Raw genomic sequence first — 16,699 nt, 5'->3', positions numbered from 1 at the left:
GCCAAGAGACATATGAAAAGATGCTCAAAGTCACTAATCATCCTAGAGATGCAAATCAAACAACAATGAGGTACCATTTCACACCTGTCAGACTGGCTATCATCAACAAATCAACAAACGACAAGTGCTGGAGAGGATGTGGAGAAAAAGGAACATTTGTGCACTGCTGGTGGGAATGCAGACTGGGGCAGCCACTATTGGAAGACAGTATGGAGTTTCCTCAAAAAACTGGAAATGGAACTCCCATTTGACCCTGTGATCCCACTTCTAGGAATATATCCCAAGAAACCAGAAACACCAATCAGAAAGGATATATGCACCTATATGTTCATAGCAGCACAATTCACCATAGCTAAGATCTGGAAACAGCCTAAGTGCTCATCAGTAGATGAATGGATTAGAAAACTGTGGTACATCTACACGATGGAATACTATGCTGCTGTAAAAAAGAAGGAACTCTTACAATTTGCAACGGCATGGATGGAGCTGGAGAGTATTATGCTAAGTGAAATAAGCCAGTCAATGAAGGAAAAATACCACATGATCTCACTCATTCATGGATAATAGAGACCATTATAAACTTTTGAACAATAATAGATACAGAGGCAGAGCTGCCTCACACAGATTGTCAAACTGCAGCGGGAAGGCCGGGGAGGGGGGGGGGGTGGGGGGCTGGAGGGATGGGGGTAAGAGATCAACTGAAGGACTTGTATGCATGCATATGAGCATAACCAATGGACATAAGACACTGGTGGGTAGGGGAAGCCGGGGTATTGTCAAGGGCGGGGAAAAAAAAGGACACATATGTAATACCCTTTGTAATGCTTTAAGCAATAAAAAATAAATAAATAAATAAATAAATAAATAAATAAATAAAAAGCTGAAACCAACAAATAAAAAAGCTTGCCTCACAGCACCCATCTTTTTAACTCGGTGTAAATGATATTACTGCAAAAAGTAAATGCACACTGAGTGTTTTTCTGATAAAGTAATCAGAATGAAAACACTGTGGCCTTCCTTTGGTGCAATTTCATTCAATGAATCCTCAGTTTTTATTTCTTTGTTCGTCAGAAGGACACGTGCGTTGTTGACAATGAGTGGAGGAAAGTGTGTGTTCATGAGGCTGCCTCCTGTAAGGCACCGGCCGGGGGTAACCTGGGAGTGCATCTAGGAGCTGGGAGGCAGGCCAGGTCAGTGACCCCCCCCTTCTTTCTGTCCCCTCAGCTGAACCTCAGTTCTCCACACTCTCCCAAGAGCCGCAGAGAAGGAACGTACCTCAGGTGAGCTCCAATCCATTCCCCACTGTCTCTTGTAATGGGTTTATGAGGCTTAGAGGGCTCAGCGTTACATGGAAAAAGAAATAGAAATAGATCCAGTCAATCTTGAGGGAAAATAGTTTTATATTTTACTGTGAGCTGTGATGTTTGCTGTCAGCTCTTGGCAGGTGACCGTTGTCAGGGTAACCAGGTCCCCTTCAGGGGCTAGTTTGCCGAGATTGCTTGTTAGTCATGAATGTGCATGGAACTATATTGAATACCACCTGTGTACCTATTGACCTAAAGCTAGACTTATTTCCTTTAATGTGTTCATATTTTAAACAATATAGTGGGTTTTCTAATATTAACTTGAATTCCAAATAGACCCTAGTTCAGCTGTGGGCAAACTATGGCCCGTTTGAAATGAATAAAAAAAAAAAAAAAAAAAAGACCGTACCCTTTTATGTAATGATGTTTACTTTGAATTTATATTAGTTCACACAAACACTCCATCCATGCTTTTGTTCCGGCCCTCCGGTCCAGTTTAAGAACCCATTGTGGCCCTCAAGTCAAAAAGTTTGCCCACCCCTGCCCTAGTTGCTAATAGGGTAGTAAGTTGCTTTTTGCAAATTTTCCTAAAGCTTTTTGCTGATACTGTATTTAGGATGTTCTCTTTTTGTATCCAAATCGGATTGGATTATATTTTCTTCTTTTACTTGGGAAATAATTGACATGAAGTTGAAGGTGCACAACCTGTTGGCGTGATAGATTTCCATATTGTGTATGATTACTACAGTAGCACCAGCTAACACCTTTATTGGGTCACATTATTTCTAATTTTGTGTGTGTTGAGAACAGTTAAGAATTAGTTTCTTCCCAACTTCAAGTTTATAATACAGTGTTGACTAGAATCACTGTGTTGAGCCTAGGTCTCCAGAACTTGCTTATCCACTAGTTGCAAGTTTTAGACGATACTTGTTGCTTCCCTTCCCAATTGGGTAGCACGTTCGTAGCCTCATAAAAGGAAACGGGCGCTTTCCTGCTCCTTTTCTTTTCTAATCACGCAGGTGAGAAGGTCGTGTTAGGGGCAGATTTTGTGAAACTCACCTATAAATTTGGGCCTTGAGAGGACTTTTTGCATGAACATTTGGATTAGTACTAACTTTCTGTTAATCTTCACATGAGGATATTTTTCCCACTGCTTTTCAGGGAGAGTTGGGGAAGGTTGGGAGGAAGAGAAAAACATCCATGCGAAAGAGACACACCCACTGCTTGCCTCCCGCATGCACCCCTGCTGGGCGAGTGGGGAGAGAAACAGCAACAGAGATATGTGTCCTGACCAGGAGTCAAACCCAGGACCCTTCAATGCATGGGCCAGCACTCTAACCACTGAGCGGCACCAGCCAGGGCTTGATTATTAAATTAGTTTGTTAGTGGTAAGTCTATACTGAATTTGTATGTTCTCTTAATATAATGTTTCTCATTGCATTTTTACAGAAAGTTTTCATTTTTAAATGTATTTTCATGAAGCTTATGACAGTATTCTCTTAGGAACCCCAGGTCTTTAACTGTGTGTCAAGAGTTTCCTCCTTTGATCAGGTTTGAATTATATTTAGTGCAAGGACTGCTAATAGTAAAGGACAAAATCTGTCCCATCTGAAACCTCCAAGTCCGGGTTTGAGAGTCTTCCCCTGATGTGCTGGCCGTAGACTCTCAGTATTGGGAGTAGAGGAACATACACTTGCCGTGTCTATCCCCTCCACCTTGCATACCCGCCTGTCAGCCCATTTGTTGACAAGGATATACTTTCCACATGGCATCGCCTTGGCACCTCTGAGGGACACCAACTAGTAAGCTCTGTGTGGCTCTGTTTCTGGCCTCTGTTCACTTCCACTGATCTCTACTAATCCTTTTGTAATACCGTGTTGTCTTGATGTGTGTCTCTTTACAGTCAGTCTTGAAAACAGGTATGTAAGTCTTGCAACTTTGACTTTTTAAAAGGTGTTTTGGATGTTCAAAGTCCTTTGTTTGTAGAAAGTGTTTTCTGTCAAAAGGCTTGCCGAGCCCTTCCTTTTGATTGCACTGAGTCTGTAGCTTCTATAGTTTACATCAGTGTAGGGAGGACTCCGATTGGTCATGTTGAGTGTTCCAGTTCATGAGCACAGTATCTGTCTTCATTTAGGAAGGTGGGTTGGAGGGTTTTGAGGGTTTTGGTTTTTCTCCATTTGGGTTGAAGCGTAGTGTTGACGTACAGTTTAAAAGAATAACCCTGTCTGTCATTGTAGACCGACGCTAACGGGGCAGGGCTGGAGCTGGGGCACACAGGAGTCTGTTTCACTCATCCCAGCGGAAATGACGGGCACAGGGTGTTAACGTTACTTTGAAACGCCTAGATTCTGCCTTTAAATAAGGGAGAGCCAACCATCTGAGAGTGCCAGTTTCTTTCCCACAACCTCGCAAATAAGAGCCATCTGTCAAGTGTTTAGAATTCTTACCAATGTAAATTTAAAACTTGTACCATATTTTTAAATATATATTTTTTCTCAGATAAGGCAGTGCTTAGAGGAAAATTTTCAATTTCACATATTTATCTTAAAAAGCAACAAAGGGATCTGGGTTAACATCAACCTTTCCTTACTATAAAACATAGCACAAAATTGCTTAGTTTTTAATTTTATGAGCAATTTTTTAAATTAAGAACATGATTGTGCATGTATATGTACATGAAAATACATTCAAATATTTGGATACTTTAAATATATATTTTTGTGTGACTTCATATGCTCTATATTTAAAAATTGTAAATTCTAGGCAGTATTATACTTGCTAATAATTACCAATACAGGGTGGGGCAAAGTAGGTTTACAGTTGTGAGTATACAAAACAGAGTTTATTATTTGCTAATTATTGTATTTTTTTTCCTAATGAGCAACTGTAAACCCCTACTTTTGCTCCACCCTGTATTTTGACTTTGAGATAATTTTTATCAGAATTTCTGGGACACTTCATATTAAGGTTCTAGAAAAAATAAAAGATGACAATCCACTAAATAAAAGCAATTTGGGGGTAAGAAATGGAAGCTGTCTAGAAAGTAAACAAAGCACAGTATATGTTTAAATTATAAAGTATTTTTAGTTTAAACAGTTTTCCTGTTTTTTTTCAATGTTGTTAATCCTTACCTGAGGATCTTTTTTCCATTGCTTTTTGGAAAGAGAGAGGAAGGGAGGGAGAGGGAGAGAGAGACATCGATGTGAGAGAGACACATTGATTGGTTGCCTCCCTCATGCACTCTGACTGGGGCCAAGGATTGAACCTGCATCCCAGGCATGTGCCCTTGACCAGGAATCAAACTCGCCACCCTCGGTGCTCTAACCACTTAGCAAAGCAGCCAGGGATAAGCAATTCTTAAAATTCCTTAAAAAAAAGTATGTCCAACATATTTTAAATATGTATCTCAAATACCTAAAATATATTTTTCTCCACCCTCTGCCCTCACCCCCCCAAATTCCTGATGGATGAATTTCTGAGGTGTCCATTCATATACAGGAACTTGAATTTAATGGCAAGACACTATGAATAATAGGGAACAATGAACTATTCAGTAAGTATTCTGGACCAATGCTCACTATAGAGAAAATAAAATTAAATCCCTATCTCATAGCACACACAAAGTAAATCTCATATGCATTAAAGATCAAATGTGGAAGAAAAGTGTAAAATTTTAAAAAGAACACAGAAGAATATTTGTTCATAGAGAGTTCTCACATAAAACAAAAATACCCATAAATCATAAAGGAAAATTTCATGATATTAAAATTAAACCTGGCAAATACTAAAACACATTATAACCAAGTGAGAAGACAAGCTGTAGACCGAGTTGAGATATCTGCAGTGCATGTAACTGACACAGTTAGGGTCCAGGATGTGCACAGGTTTACAGACCAGTAAGGAAAAATCAAACAACCCAGTAGAAAATTGGCAATGGATGTGAATGGGTGATTCACAGTGAAATGACCTGGATATGCAAAAGGTTATGGACAGACACTCAACTCCACTGATAATCAGAAAATTGCCCCCCACCCCCCAAAAAGTCCTAGTGAAATGGATAGTGGGTGTGGGTGACAAGGTGCTTTGAACAGAGTATAGGAAGGTGTGGTTTGCCTCATTTCCTCCGAGTAGAACAATTGCGATAGAAATATAAGGCCGTGCAGCCTCTATAATGGCACCGTTGAGGGCCTGGAGCTTGTTGCACAGGAATCTATTCTTCATGTAATTTTTAAAGACCTTTTCCTGGCCAAAAAATGAATAATGCTCACTATGTAATAGTTGGGAAATATAGAACAGCATGAAAAAGAAAATAAATGCTGCCATACAGAGATACCTACAAGCAAGATACTGGTGTGTTGCCCTGGCTGGCATAGCTCAGTGGTTAGATCGCCATCCCAGGCACCAGAGGGTCTTGGGGTTGATTCCCAAGCAAGGACACATCCTGTGTTGTAGATTTGTTCCCCAGGCCAGTTTGGGCACATGCGGGAGGCAACCAATCGATGTGTCTATCTCACATTGATCTCTCTCCCCCTCCTCCCTTTCTTCCACTCTAGCTAAAAAAGCAATGGAAAAATATCCTTGGGTCAGGTTTAAAACAAATAATAAATTTTAAAAAGATTCTGTTTCTTTTTTTCTAAACATACAAAAATATAAACAAATACATACAAAAATGTGATTATATAATAATAGATAAGAATTTAATATCTTTTTTTTTTTTTTTTTTTACTTTTTTCCCACTGGATAAAATTATGTCGAGTTGCTTAACTTTCCCCTTATATGTTCTTCATAAGGATTTATGCTTTTTATGGCCCCCCAAAACTTTACATTGAATGGATATACCATAATATAAGAATAGTATTTACAATTTTATGCCTTTTAAAGTTTTATTTTGGCCCTAGCCAGTTTGGCTCTGTGGATAGAGAACTGGCCCATAGACTGAAGGGCTGCAGGTTCAATTCCACTCAAGGGCCATACTGCAGCTGAAGGCTTGTTCCCCGCCCTGGGTCAGGGTACATGCGGAAGAAACCAATCGATGTGTCTCTCTCAATTGATGTTTCTCTTTCTGTGTCTCTCCTCCTCCATTCCACTCTCTGTGGAAATGAATGGAGAAAATATTCTCGAGTGAGGAGTAACAAAGAAAAAACACACAAAAGTTTTATTTTGTATAAATAAAATTCTGTTTAAAACTTTAAAAGCCATAAAATTATAAATATACATCACATTTTTGACAATCAATGCCTCTCAGCATGTGGTTCAATGGGTACATGTCTATGTTTTCAGAACTCCTCAAGGGCTGACAGAGTAGACACTGCACAAGGATACACTCTGACATTTCGCGCCATGTCTCAGGGTCCATCTGAAAGTGACAGTCTGTCTGTCACACATGGATGACTGAAGGTCTGCCTGTGAAGTCCACCTGCTGGACTCCTACAAGCTGTAAAACAGAGTTGATGGGTTTGTGATCCAGTCTATTCCTGTCATGGTGTATAAAATGGATGTAGTTACCTAGAAGACAATAAGAATAAAAGGCAGAGGTTGGTATCTATTATTCCCTATTGGATTTATTGCTTCCTAGAATCAAGGACGCTTGTCAACTTTTAATTAGTCCACAGGAAACAATTACTCACCCAGAGTACATTATATTCTGTGTGTAGCGCCATATTAATTTTAAATTAAGGTAATAAAGCATGACAAGGACATGGTTAAATAAGAGTGATGCTTAATGTTTATGAGGTCCAAGGGGCACGATTCTTAAATGACGACCTTCTATTGGGTTATAATTAAATAAAATATCCTGTCAAACAGGCAGAAAATGGAACTAACATAGATAGCAAGCTGGAAAATCACATCTGTTTCTTAAATGTAATAATGGAATAAATCACTCACTTAAAAAAATTCACTCCCAGATACTAATTTAATAGGCTATCTGCCTGTTGGCTGGTGTAGCTCAGTTGGTTGGGCGTTGTCCTGTGCACTGAAAGATTGCCCGTACTATTCCTGGTCAGGGCACATGCCAGGGTCTCAAGCTCGGTAGTGGGTGTGCAGGAGGTAGCCACTGATGTTTCACTCTCACATGGATGTTTTGCTCTCACATTTCTCTCTCTCTCTCTCTCTTTCTCTCTCTCTCTCTCTCCCTCCCTCTCCCTTCCTCTCTCTCTAAAAATAAAAAAAAAGATTTTTTTCTTTTCACTTTGCAAGCATTTTTTATTTTTTTGTTATTTTTATTTATTAAAAATTTTTAATGTTGGCATTATTGTAGGTGTTCCCCTCCTTTGTACATCTTCACCCACCCCCCAATTAAAAAATCTTAAAAAAAAGGCTATCTGCATTACTAGTATAACTGTAGACCAAAAGAAGCTGAAAATAAGGACATTAAGACAATCACTTAGGATACACTTAGATGTCCACAATTCTTTTACTGCTCAAATATACAGAAGTCATAATTTATAGTCCAGCTCTGTTTACTCATATTCTTGGGCTCAAGATGAGAATTTTAACTTAAAACAGTAGATTAAGGAAACATTATTCGAGGCACGTTTTCTGCATTGTACTTATCTGCTGTCTCTAGTCATCACTATAGATTTAATATCATAAACTGGCTTATCCTAGCTAATCATAGACAAACATGGTAATTAACCGTACCTCCGACACGCTTCCCATTGGCTGATCAAGGTGATATGCAAATTAACTGCTAACTGAGATAGCGGGCGGCAGCCAGGCAGCTGAAGCGAAAAGGAGGCTTGCTTGCTCCAGGGATGGAGGAAGCCAAGGTTCCCCGCCTGCCGCTGCCCAGCTCTGAGCTGCAGTCTAAGCAACTATGTTGCAATTATAGAAGCTAAACAATCCCCAGAAACCTGCTTTCAGCCAGCTGGACCTCAGAGCTGGAGTTGCATCAATGTTTCAATTATAGAAGCTAAACAAAGCCCAGATACCTGCTTTCAGCAGCCGAGATCTCAGAGCTGGAGCCGAGCTCCAAAGCTAAAGCCGGCTCTCAGCTCCAGTGACAGCCATAGAAGGTAAATAAATAAGTGAATAAAAAAAGAAAAAAGAAAAAAAGGAGAGGTTGGGAGCTTCAGTCACCCTCCAGCCTTAAAACGGCCCTCAGCCCCTCACCCAGACTGGCCAGGCACCCCAGTGGGGACCCCCACCCTGAAGGGGGTGTTACCAGCTGCAAACAGCCATCATCCCCTCATCCAGGCTGGCCAGGCACCCAAGCGGGACCCCCACCCTGATCCGGGACACCCTTCAGGGCAAACCAGCCGGCCCCCAACCGTGCCCCAGGCCTCTATCCTATATAGTAACAGGGTAATATGCAAACTGACCCTAACAGCAGAAGGACTGGGAATGATTGATCACTATGACACACACTGACTACCAGGGGGCAGACGCTCAATGCAGGAGCTGCCCTCTGGTGGTCAGGGCGCTCTCACATGGGAGGAGCTCTGCTCAGCCACAAGCCAGGCTGATGGCTGCCAGTACAGCGGTGGAGGTGGGATCCTCTCCTGCCTCCTCAGCAGTGCTAAGGATGTCCGACTGCAGTTTAGGCCTTCTCCCCGCTGGCAAGTGGACATCCCCCGAGGGCTGCCGGGCTGCCAGAGGGAGTGGGCCTAAGCCAGCAGGTGGTCATCCCCTGAGGGGTCCCAGACTGCGAGAGGGCACAGGCCGGGCTGAGGGACCCCCCTCCCCCTCGAGTGCACAAATTTTTGTGCACCGGGCCTCTAGTTATCAAATAATACAAATAAGGCAAATGAAACACTGGCTTAGCCATGAGATAGATTGGTGTAAATGGTACACCTCACGTTCTCCTTAGAGGAGCTCTATTTCTCCCAGGAGGTAGTATCAAAATCTCCTACTAAGCATGTTCCCAACTTGGACACAAATGACACTCTCCCTCTGCTCTTCATCCTCATACAACTGCACGTGAGGCCCAGTGACACCGAGACGTGGAGCTGAGGGGCTCAGAAAACACCGTCCCCTCTGAGGATGGGAACGAGTCCATGGGAAATGTGGCTAATGTGGTTCTGGGCGAATCACAGGACTCAGTCATAAAACACGGCTCCTTCTCAGCGGGTCTAACTGGTGTGAACACATGAGAGGGAAAGGGAGCTTAAGTAACAGTTTAGCTTGTTGTAGTGTTCCACACGCAAAAAGCCCCACCGTCATAATGCTTGGTCAAAGTCCTCGCTCTAAATGCCTTCTGGCTATCTGGGATTTATTAAAGTAAATGTGAATGTTAGAACCCTTAGAAGCTACACTCACTCACGTGGTCAATTTTAAAAGGAAGAAGAACCAAGAAAGACAGTTTACAGCTGCTTTTTGGCACTGCCAGGTATGAGTGCTTGTCCCTGACTGCAGTACTTGAACGTGGTAGAGATTCAACACTCAACCACTTAGCAGAGTGGGGCCAAGGAATTCCAGGTGTTCTAAACTGACCAACAAAGCCTTTGCAAGCCTGTGGCTTTAGGAACTGTTACTGGATGAGCGGTCTCTGGGGCTGCCTTGCCTTCTGAACTGAGCACATCTCCTAGTTTTGTAGATAGAACTACTTAGATTGACTCATCTATTGACCCAAAAACAGTGCTTGATAACTTTCTCTGATTTGGAATGTTCACCTCCATTGAACTTCCTTTTTTTTTTTTCTCAATCCTCATTCAAGGACATGTTTTTAAAATGTTTTTATTGATTTTTCAGAGAGAGGAAGGGAGAGGGAAAGAGATAGGAACAGCAATGATGAGAGAGAATTATCAATCGGCTGCCTCCTGCACACCCTCCACTGCAGATAGAGCCCAAAACCCGGGCATGTGCCCTGACCTGGAATTGAACCACGACCTCCTGCTTCATGGGTCTACGCTCAACCACTGAGCCACATTGGTGAGACCAAGGATATTTTTTTATTGGTTTGAGAGAGAGGGAGGGAGGGAGAGAGAGAGAGAGAGAGAGAGAGAGAAATATCAATGTGAGAGGGAAACATCCATCAGTTGCCTCCCATACACTCACCGACCAGGGATTGAACCCGTAACTAGGTATGTGCCCTGCCCAGATATCTAACCCGTAGCCCTTTGGTTGGTGTACAGGATGACGCTCCAACCAACTGAGCCACCTAGCCAGGGCTTCCATTGTATTTTTCCAAGTGTTACAGCCACATACAGTTCACCAAACCACCACTGACCTTTCCAGTCCCAAATACCTGAAAACCCTCGGGCATGGAATGATGGGCACATTACATCCAATAGACAGACATCAAAACACACACACGCCTTTGAAAACACAAGGTTCCCTGAGAAAGCACAGATCCTGACTGCCGCAATGCCCAGCTGCCCACTGTCACGTGGCCGCTATTTTATGAAGAAGCCGGTAGCCCCTGGACTTCGGAAGCGCACCAAGTGTCCTTTGGGTCTGGGATGGATGCTTACCTGGACCTACAATGAGGGTCCCACCTTGCTGACCTGGGTCTCCTTGGAAATCAAAAGGAGGGCCGGTCACCGCCCGCCACAGGCTCCACATGCTTCCCAAGAGTATGTTTGACTTTACATGGGGGCTCGGTCCTGCAATATTAGAAAGTGTCTTTAGATGCTATCATTGTATATTCCAATGAGTAGATATTAAAAAGATAATGTTACGCCTTCTCTTTCTTGTGTGTCATCTGAACTTTCGACTTGTCTATTTTTCCTTCGAGGAACAGTTTCTCAGCCTCCACTGCTGATGCTTTAGACGAGGTCATTCTTTGTCCTGTGCAATGTAGGTGCTTAGCAGCACCCTTGCCCTCTATACCCACTAGATGACACGGCACCCACTACCCACCAAGATGTGAGGACTAAGCATTCTCCAGACAATGTCAAATGTCCCCTGGGGGCAAAATTGTCCCAGGTTGAGGATATCTTTTTAAAATTTTTTTATTTATTGATTTTGGAGAGGAAGGGAGGGAGGAAGAGGAAGAAGGATGGGAGAGCGAGAGAGCAAGAGAGATTGTTCCACTTATTTATGCATTCCTTGGTTGATTCTTGTATGTGCCTTGAATGGAGATCAAACCTGCAACTTTGGCATATGGGGACGATGCTCTCACCAGATGAGCTACCCAGCCAGGGCGACCTGCCTGATTTCTTAATATTCCCAGAAACCTGTTATTTTCCTCCATCTCTTGAACTCCTCTATTTCTTTCATGTTTACATGAGAATGGACAGTCATCTTACCAAGAAACAAACACAGGCTCATTAGCTTGGAGACATGGGGAAAAGACTAGATTTTACTGTTTTATTGGATTCTATATCTCACTTCCTCTCTCTTCCTCTCTATCTCTAAAAGAAAAAAAAAATCAATAAAAACGTATTTAAAAAGTGAGCTTAGAGTGCCACCTCCTCTGAGAAGCCTTCACAGACTCACTCTCCTCACTTTTCTGGCACGGTATTCCCAGCACATGCTTTCCTCTCTTACAAACCCTTAACCTGGATCGTAATGAGCTGTTTGCTTCTGGCTCTCAGAGTTGATGATGTGTCTGTCTTCTATCACCACCTCCTGGAGCGCCTAACATAGTGGTTGTCACTTACGAGAGCTCAGTAATGTTTGTTGAGATGAATGATCTGAGTTTTCTTACTTGGCATTTCAGAAGCCAAGTTCTTCCTACCTAAAACACATCTTAACAGTTCACCTGAAGCTTAGTAAGTTCTATTAATTATAAAGAATTGTGCTAAGGGCCAGGAATGTGGACCACATAATGGTGAATAAAACATCAAACTCTTCAACCAACTACACTCCCAGCCACTTCACACGCAGTAACTAAGTTTATAAGGAATTACAAGGTGCTGTTAAAATACAGTGAGGGAAGCAGTTGCTTGAAGAACTATTAAGAGCCCCTTTGTGTTGGGCTTCAAATGAAACCAAGATTTCATCAATGAAAGGACATTAAGTATTTAAAGTCATGAAGATGAGGAATCTATCTTACCTAATAATAGACGAACATGTAAATTGACTATCCCTCCGCTACACTCACCAGCCAATCAGGAGAGTATGCAAATTAACCCAAGAAAGATGGCAGTTATTTTGCATACATAGGCATGAAGCGGCGGAGCAAAGACTGAAGGCTCCAGCTGGAGCAGCGAAGGCCTGGGTCCTGGGTGCCGGAGGAAAACCGGTGCCGGCAGCCAGGGGAAGGGAAGGCCTATTGCACGAATCTCTTCGTGCAACGGGCCTCTAGTATAGTATATAAAGTCCTAATATGCAAATAGACTGGATGGCAGAACAATTGAACAACCAAACAACCAGTAGCTATGACGTGCTCTGACCACCAGGGGGTGCGCGCGGAACATGGCGGGCATAGGCAGCAGGCAGCAGAGCGCAGAACATGGCAGGCATCGGCTGCAGCGGGATGGTGGAGTAGGGTGAGCGGGTCACCAGACCAAGATAGGGCGCTGGTAGCTATCATTGGGGTGAGCCTCTGGTGGTTACTGAAAATTCTTTGCTTCCACGCGCCGTGGTCCCACTGGGTGCTTGTACCTGCTGTCAGCGCCAGCCCCACTCACACCCACTGCTGGCATCAGAGCCACTGTTCGCATCCGCAGCTGGCGCCCAGCGCCGGCCCCAATCACTCAGCATCGTCAGCAGGTGCGTGTGGTGGCTGCTGACCCCGATTGCCCCTAAGGGCTTCTCCACCTCCCCCTGGACCTGAGGGGCGATTGGGGCAGCAGCCTCCGCTCGCACCCACTGCTGGCACCAGCCTCAATGGCTCCGCACAGTCAGCGGGTGCGAAGGGAGCCAGTGCTGTCAGCATGTGGGAGCGTGGTGGTGGGAGCAGGGCTGCTGGCAGACAGGGAATGGGGCCGCGGCAGGAGGGGCCGGGCGGGGGTGCATAGGATGGGCCGAGACCCGCCCCTGTGCCCACCGCAGCCTCGCGGCCCACAGTTCCTTTCAGGGTGCATGAATTCGTGTATTGGGCTTCTAGTAAAAGTACTAGTATATTAGCTTAAGCAATTATTTTCTTTTAATCATAAAGGTAAAATGTACCCATTTTAAAAACACATAGAAGCCATTTTTCTCACTTCCATTCGTTGGGGTTAGCACTGCAATATCTTTTAAAATCTTTTCCATTACACACACACACACACACACGAAGTATGTTTAGTACTTTGCAGCTTTCCATGTCATTACACCCCCAGAAAGGAATCTTTTAGGGTCTGGTGGATCTGGACCGCTTTCAGGAATCATAAGAAACAGTCTGAGTTTAACTTACCATTTGTTCCCCTAAGCATGTAGATTCAAATGTAAAAATACATCATCAGTGTTTTCTATTTGAGATATGTCATGTGTAAGTTACCTGAGGAGGTAACTTCTTCACCTCTTTTCATTCCTAATCTTTTATAAATTTCTCTCTCAGGATCAACGTAGATTTCATGACAATACCCAGTCAGTTTGCAGAAAGGCTGCAAAAAGAGAATATGTAAGATCTTTACAAGAAAAAAAATGAGAGAAAAGTAATTATAATCTAACTTAATTTCAGTAAATATAACCTACACTTATTGGTTCAAATCATACACTTGCAATGTCTGTTAGTTTTAATATGTTAATTTTTCAATTTGTTATACATTTACCTCAATATGATGGTAGGATGACTGTCCAATCACTATAAGGGTGACATTTGCCTCCTGTAGGAGAAAAAACACATATGCACATACTATTAGAAATTATGTTTCCTACAACTTCCCCAACTCTTTTGTTCCATTCCAAAGCCATCTATAGGCTTCTAGAAGAATGGAATAAATGGGAAGTGTGAGTCATAGCAAAGAAATGTATGGTAAAAGGTTTCAGTCTGGTGATCTTTTGCTAAGAACTTTTATATCCATACTAAAAAAAGGGTAATATGCTAATTAGACCAGATATCTTCCAGACATCCTTCCAGATGTCCTTCCGAACAAAGCCACGGTGGCGGGGGGCCAAGGCAGAGGTGGTTAGGGGTGATTAGGCTGGCAGGTGAGAGCAGTTAGGGGGATCAGGTCGGCAGGGGAGAGCAGTAAGGGGGATCAGGCTGGCAGGCAGAGATGGTTAGGGGCAGTCAGGCAGGCAGGGGTCCTGGATTGGAGAGGGTGCAGGCCGGGCTGAGGGACTCCCCCCCAAAGCCGTGCATGAATTTCGTGCACCAGGTCTCTAGTAGTAATTCTCTACACTCCCCCCGAAAGTGTACTTTAAAGAAGAGTAGCCCTGGCTGGTGCGGCCCAGTTGCTGGGTGGTGTCCTGTGCACCAGAAGGCTGTGGGTTCAGTCCCCGCGAGGGGGCGTGCAGGAGGCAGCCTATCCATGTTTCACTCTCACACTGATGTTTCTCTCTCTCCCTCTCCCTTGTCCTCTCTCTAAAAACAAATCAATAAAAATACTTCAGCAAAGAATAAAAATGATTAAAGTAGTATAATTTAATCAATTTTACTTTTTCACATCCCAATGGTAAGGTCTGGGGAAAACAGACCTGTTTCACAAAGGCTGCCCAATGCCTTCACTCGAAAGCTCACCTGGGGACAAATCTCTATGCATGTGCCTGACAAAAAACATAAAACACATGTGTTTGGTTGTCACAGGGAGGTGGAATGTGCACCCCATTATACATACAATTTTTCACCTTTAAGATATATTAGTGTTTCCCTGTAATGAGCAACTATCTGGAGTGTTTTTATTATAAAATTAAGGAAAGAAATATCAGTAATTGCCAGCATTTGTGTTTTTGGTCTTCGTCATCCAACATTTGTGAGTAGGCAGGTTACTGGGTAGCGTCAAAAGCATTACTGTGGTTGGCATGTCCATAAGCCGCAGCACCAGCTCATGGAGCCGGGATGGGTCCCTAACGCGCCCCCTTAGGAGGAGCTGGAGAGGCGGGGAGGTGAGAGCCGGGTAAGGAGCTCCCCACCCCCCCCCACCCCCACCCCACTGCCCCCTGATAAATGTGGGGGACGTGCCCCAGCCCCGGAGCAGGGCGCGCTGCTGTTCTTGGAAACTTACCTGTAAGAAACTGCTGGGGATTTTGGCCAGATCTTCCACGTACTCCTGGCAGGTGTAACACAGGAAATGCTGCAGCCCCACCAGCAAAGAGAACAAGTCAGAGCCCACACCCTCCGGGGCAGCGGGACCCAGCGCGTCGGGCGTCGGTCCGCAGGACGCTAAGCAGCACCCAGGTTGGGTAGCAAAGGGTATCGCGGCGCCCAATGCGCTTGAAAACCGGGCGCCCCGTCCCCGCGAGGCCTCCTCGCTGGCGGAGGAAGGGCCTGGGCCTGGCGGCTCCTGGTCCTTCCCGTCTGGGAAGCCAGCGGCCCTCCGCGCTCCCGACGCCCCAGTGGGCGGCCCTGGGAAGGGCGGGCGGATGCCGCCTCCGACCCGACCCTCGGGCCCGAAGGGTCTCCCGGCCGCGGCTGGGGAAGCCACCTCCACCCCGGCTGCTGGCGACGTCCCTGCTCCGGTCGCCCCGCCGCCCGCGCTCACCCGCACGAAGACCACGATGGCTCGGCGCTCCCGGAACAGCGCGCCGAACGGCACCCGCCTTCCATTCGCGTCCAGCACGGGGAGCTCGGCCACGGAGGCGGCCAGTGGCTGCCCGCGCTCGGGGCCGCTCGGGACCGGGGCGGCAGCGGTGGGGCCGCTCGGAACCGGGACTGCGGCGGTGCGGCCGCTGACCTGCCGCGTGATCGGGGCCAGGGCCGGGGCGGCCATCGCGTCCTGAGTCTGAGGGCCCGCGTTCTTGCCCCGAGTGGGTGGGACACATAGGCCCGAGGTGGGCGCCAGGGTCACGGAGGCGGGGCGCAGCGGGGGGCGGGGCGCGGGGCGGGGCGCAGCGGGGGGCGGGGCGGGGGAGGCGGGGCGCAGCGGGGGGGCGGGGCGGGGCTTACCGGGAGGCGGTGCTCAGCGGGAGGCGGTGCTCAGCGGGAGGCGGTGCGCTGGAGGCGGGGCTTACAGGGGGCGGGGCGGGGGGAGGCGGGGCGCAGCGAGAGGTGCGGGGTACGGGGAGGCGGGGCTCAGCGGGGGGAGGGGGCGCGGGGCGCGGGGGGGGGGGGGAGAGGCGGGGGCGCGGGGCTGTGTGGAGTCCGGCTCACTGGGTTGAGCTGCTCACGTCCAGCGGCTCCGCGGTGAGGATCTGCGGGTCTCGGTTTCTACTCGGCTCCGCAGGTCTGGATGCCTGTGCGTTGCTGACAGAAAGTCCTGGTAGGAAGTGAGATGGGTCCGATTGAGAAAAGTGTTATTTAGGAAGAAAGCAGTCTCTTGGGCTGACGGACCTGAGTTCTTACTCAGGAGAACCAGTTGCCCAAGATTTTCTTACCCAGGACAACATATCTGGGATCCAATAGCATTGCTATTGTGTTAGCTTATACCCCGTTTCTAACCCAGCCCCTGCCACTCTGCCACTTTCTTTTCCGAGTAATCATTAAC

The 16,699-nt window shown here is 45.8% G+C and overlaps 1 protein-coding gene across 2 annotated transcripts; it reads right to left on the bottom strand.

Annotated features, from left to right (window-relative positions):
- Nucleotides 1-1,741: 1,741 nt before the first annotated feature.
- LOC138998822 (peroxiredoxin-like 2C) lies at nt 1,742-16,053 on the bottom strand. Of its 2 annotated transcripts, XM_070400825.1 has the most exons (6): nt 15,758-16,053; nt 15,281-15,349; nt 13,886-13,939; nt 13,612-13,717; nt 10,718-10,849; nt 1,742-6,809 (listed from the first exon to the last, which is right to left on the bottom strand). In XM_070400825.1, the coding sequence occupies exons 1-6, from the start codon at nt 15,983-15,985 to the stop codon at nt 6,682-6,684; spliced, it is 717 nt and encodes a 238-aa protein (XP_070256926.1). In that variant the 5' UTR covers nt 15,986-16,053; the 3' UTR covers nt 1,742-6,681. The 2 variants fall into 2 exon arrangements, with proteins under 2 accessions (XP_070256926.1, XP_070256927.1); XM_070400826.1 differs by lacking the exon at nt 10,718-10,849.
- Between the last annotated feature and the right edge of the window lie 646 nt (nt 16,054-16,699).

This window comes from Myotis yumanensis, unplaced genomic scaffold (assembly GCF_028538775.1).
Source record: "Myotis yumanensis isolate MYYU_CA2020_CCGP unplaced genomic scaffold, mMyoYum1.0.hap1 SCAF_21, whole genome shotgun sequence".
Classification (NCBI taxonomy): Eukaryota; Metazoa; Chordata; class Mammalia; order Chiroptera; family Vespertilionidae; genus Myotis; species Myotis yumanensis.
The sequence above is the reverse complement of the archived record's forward strand: the minus strand, read 5'-3'. Positions and strand labels throughout refer to the sequence as shown.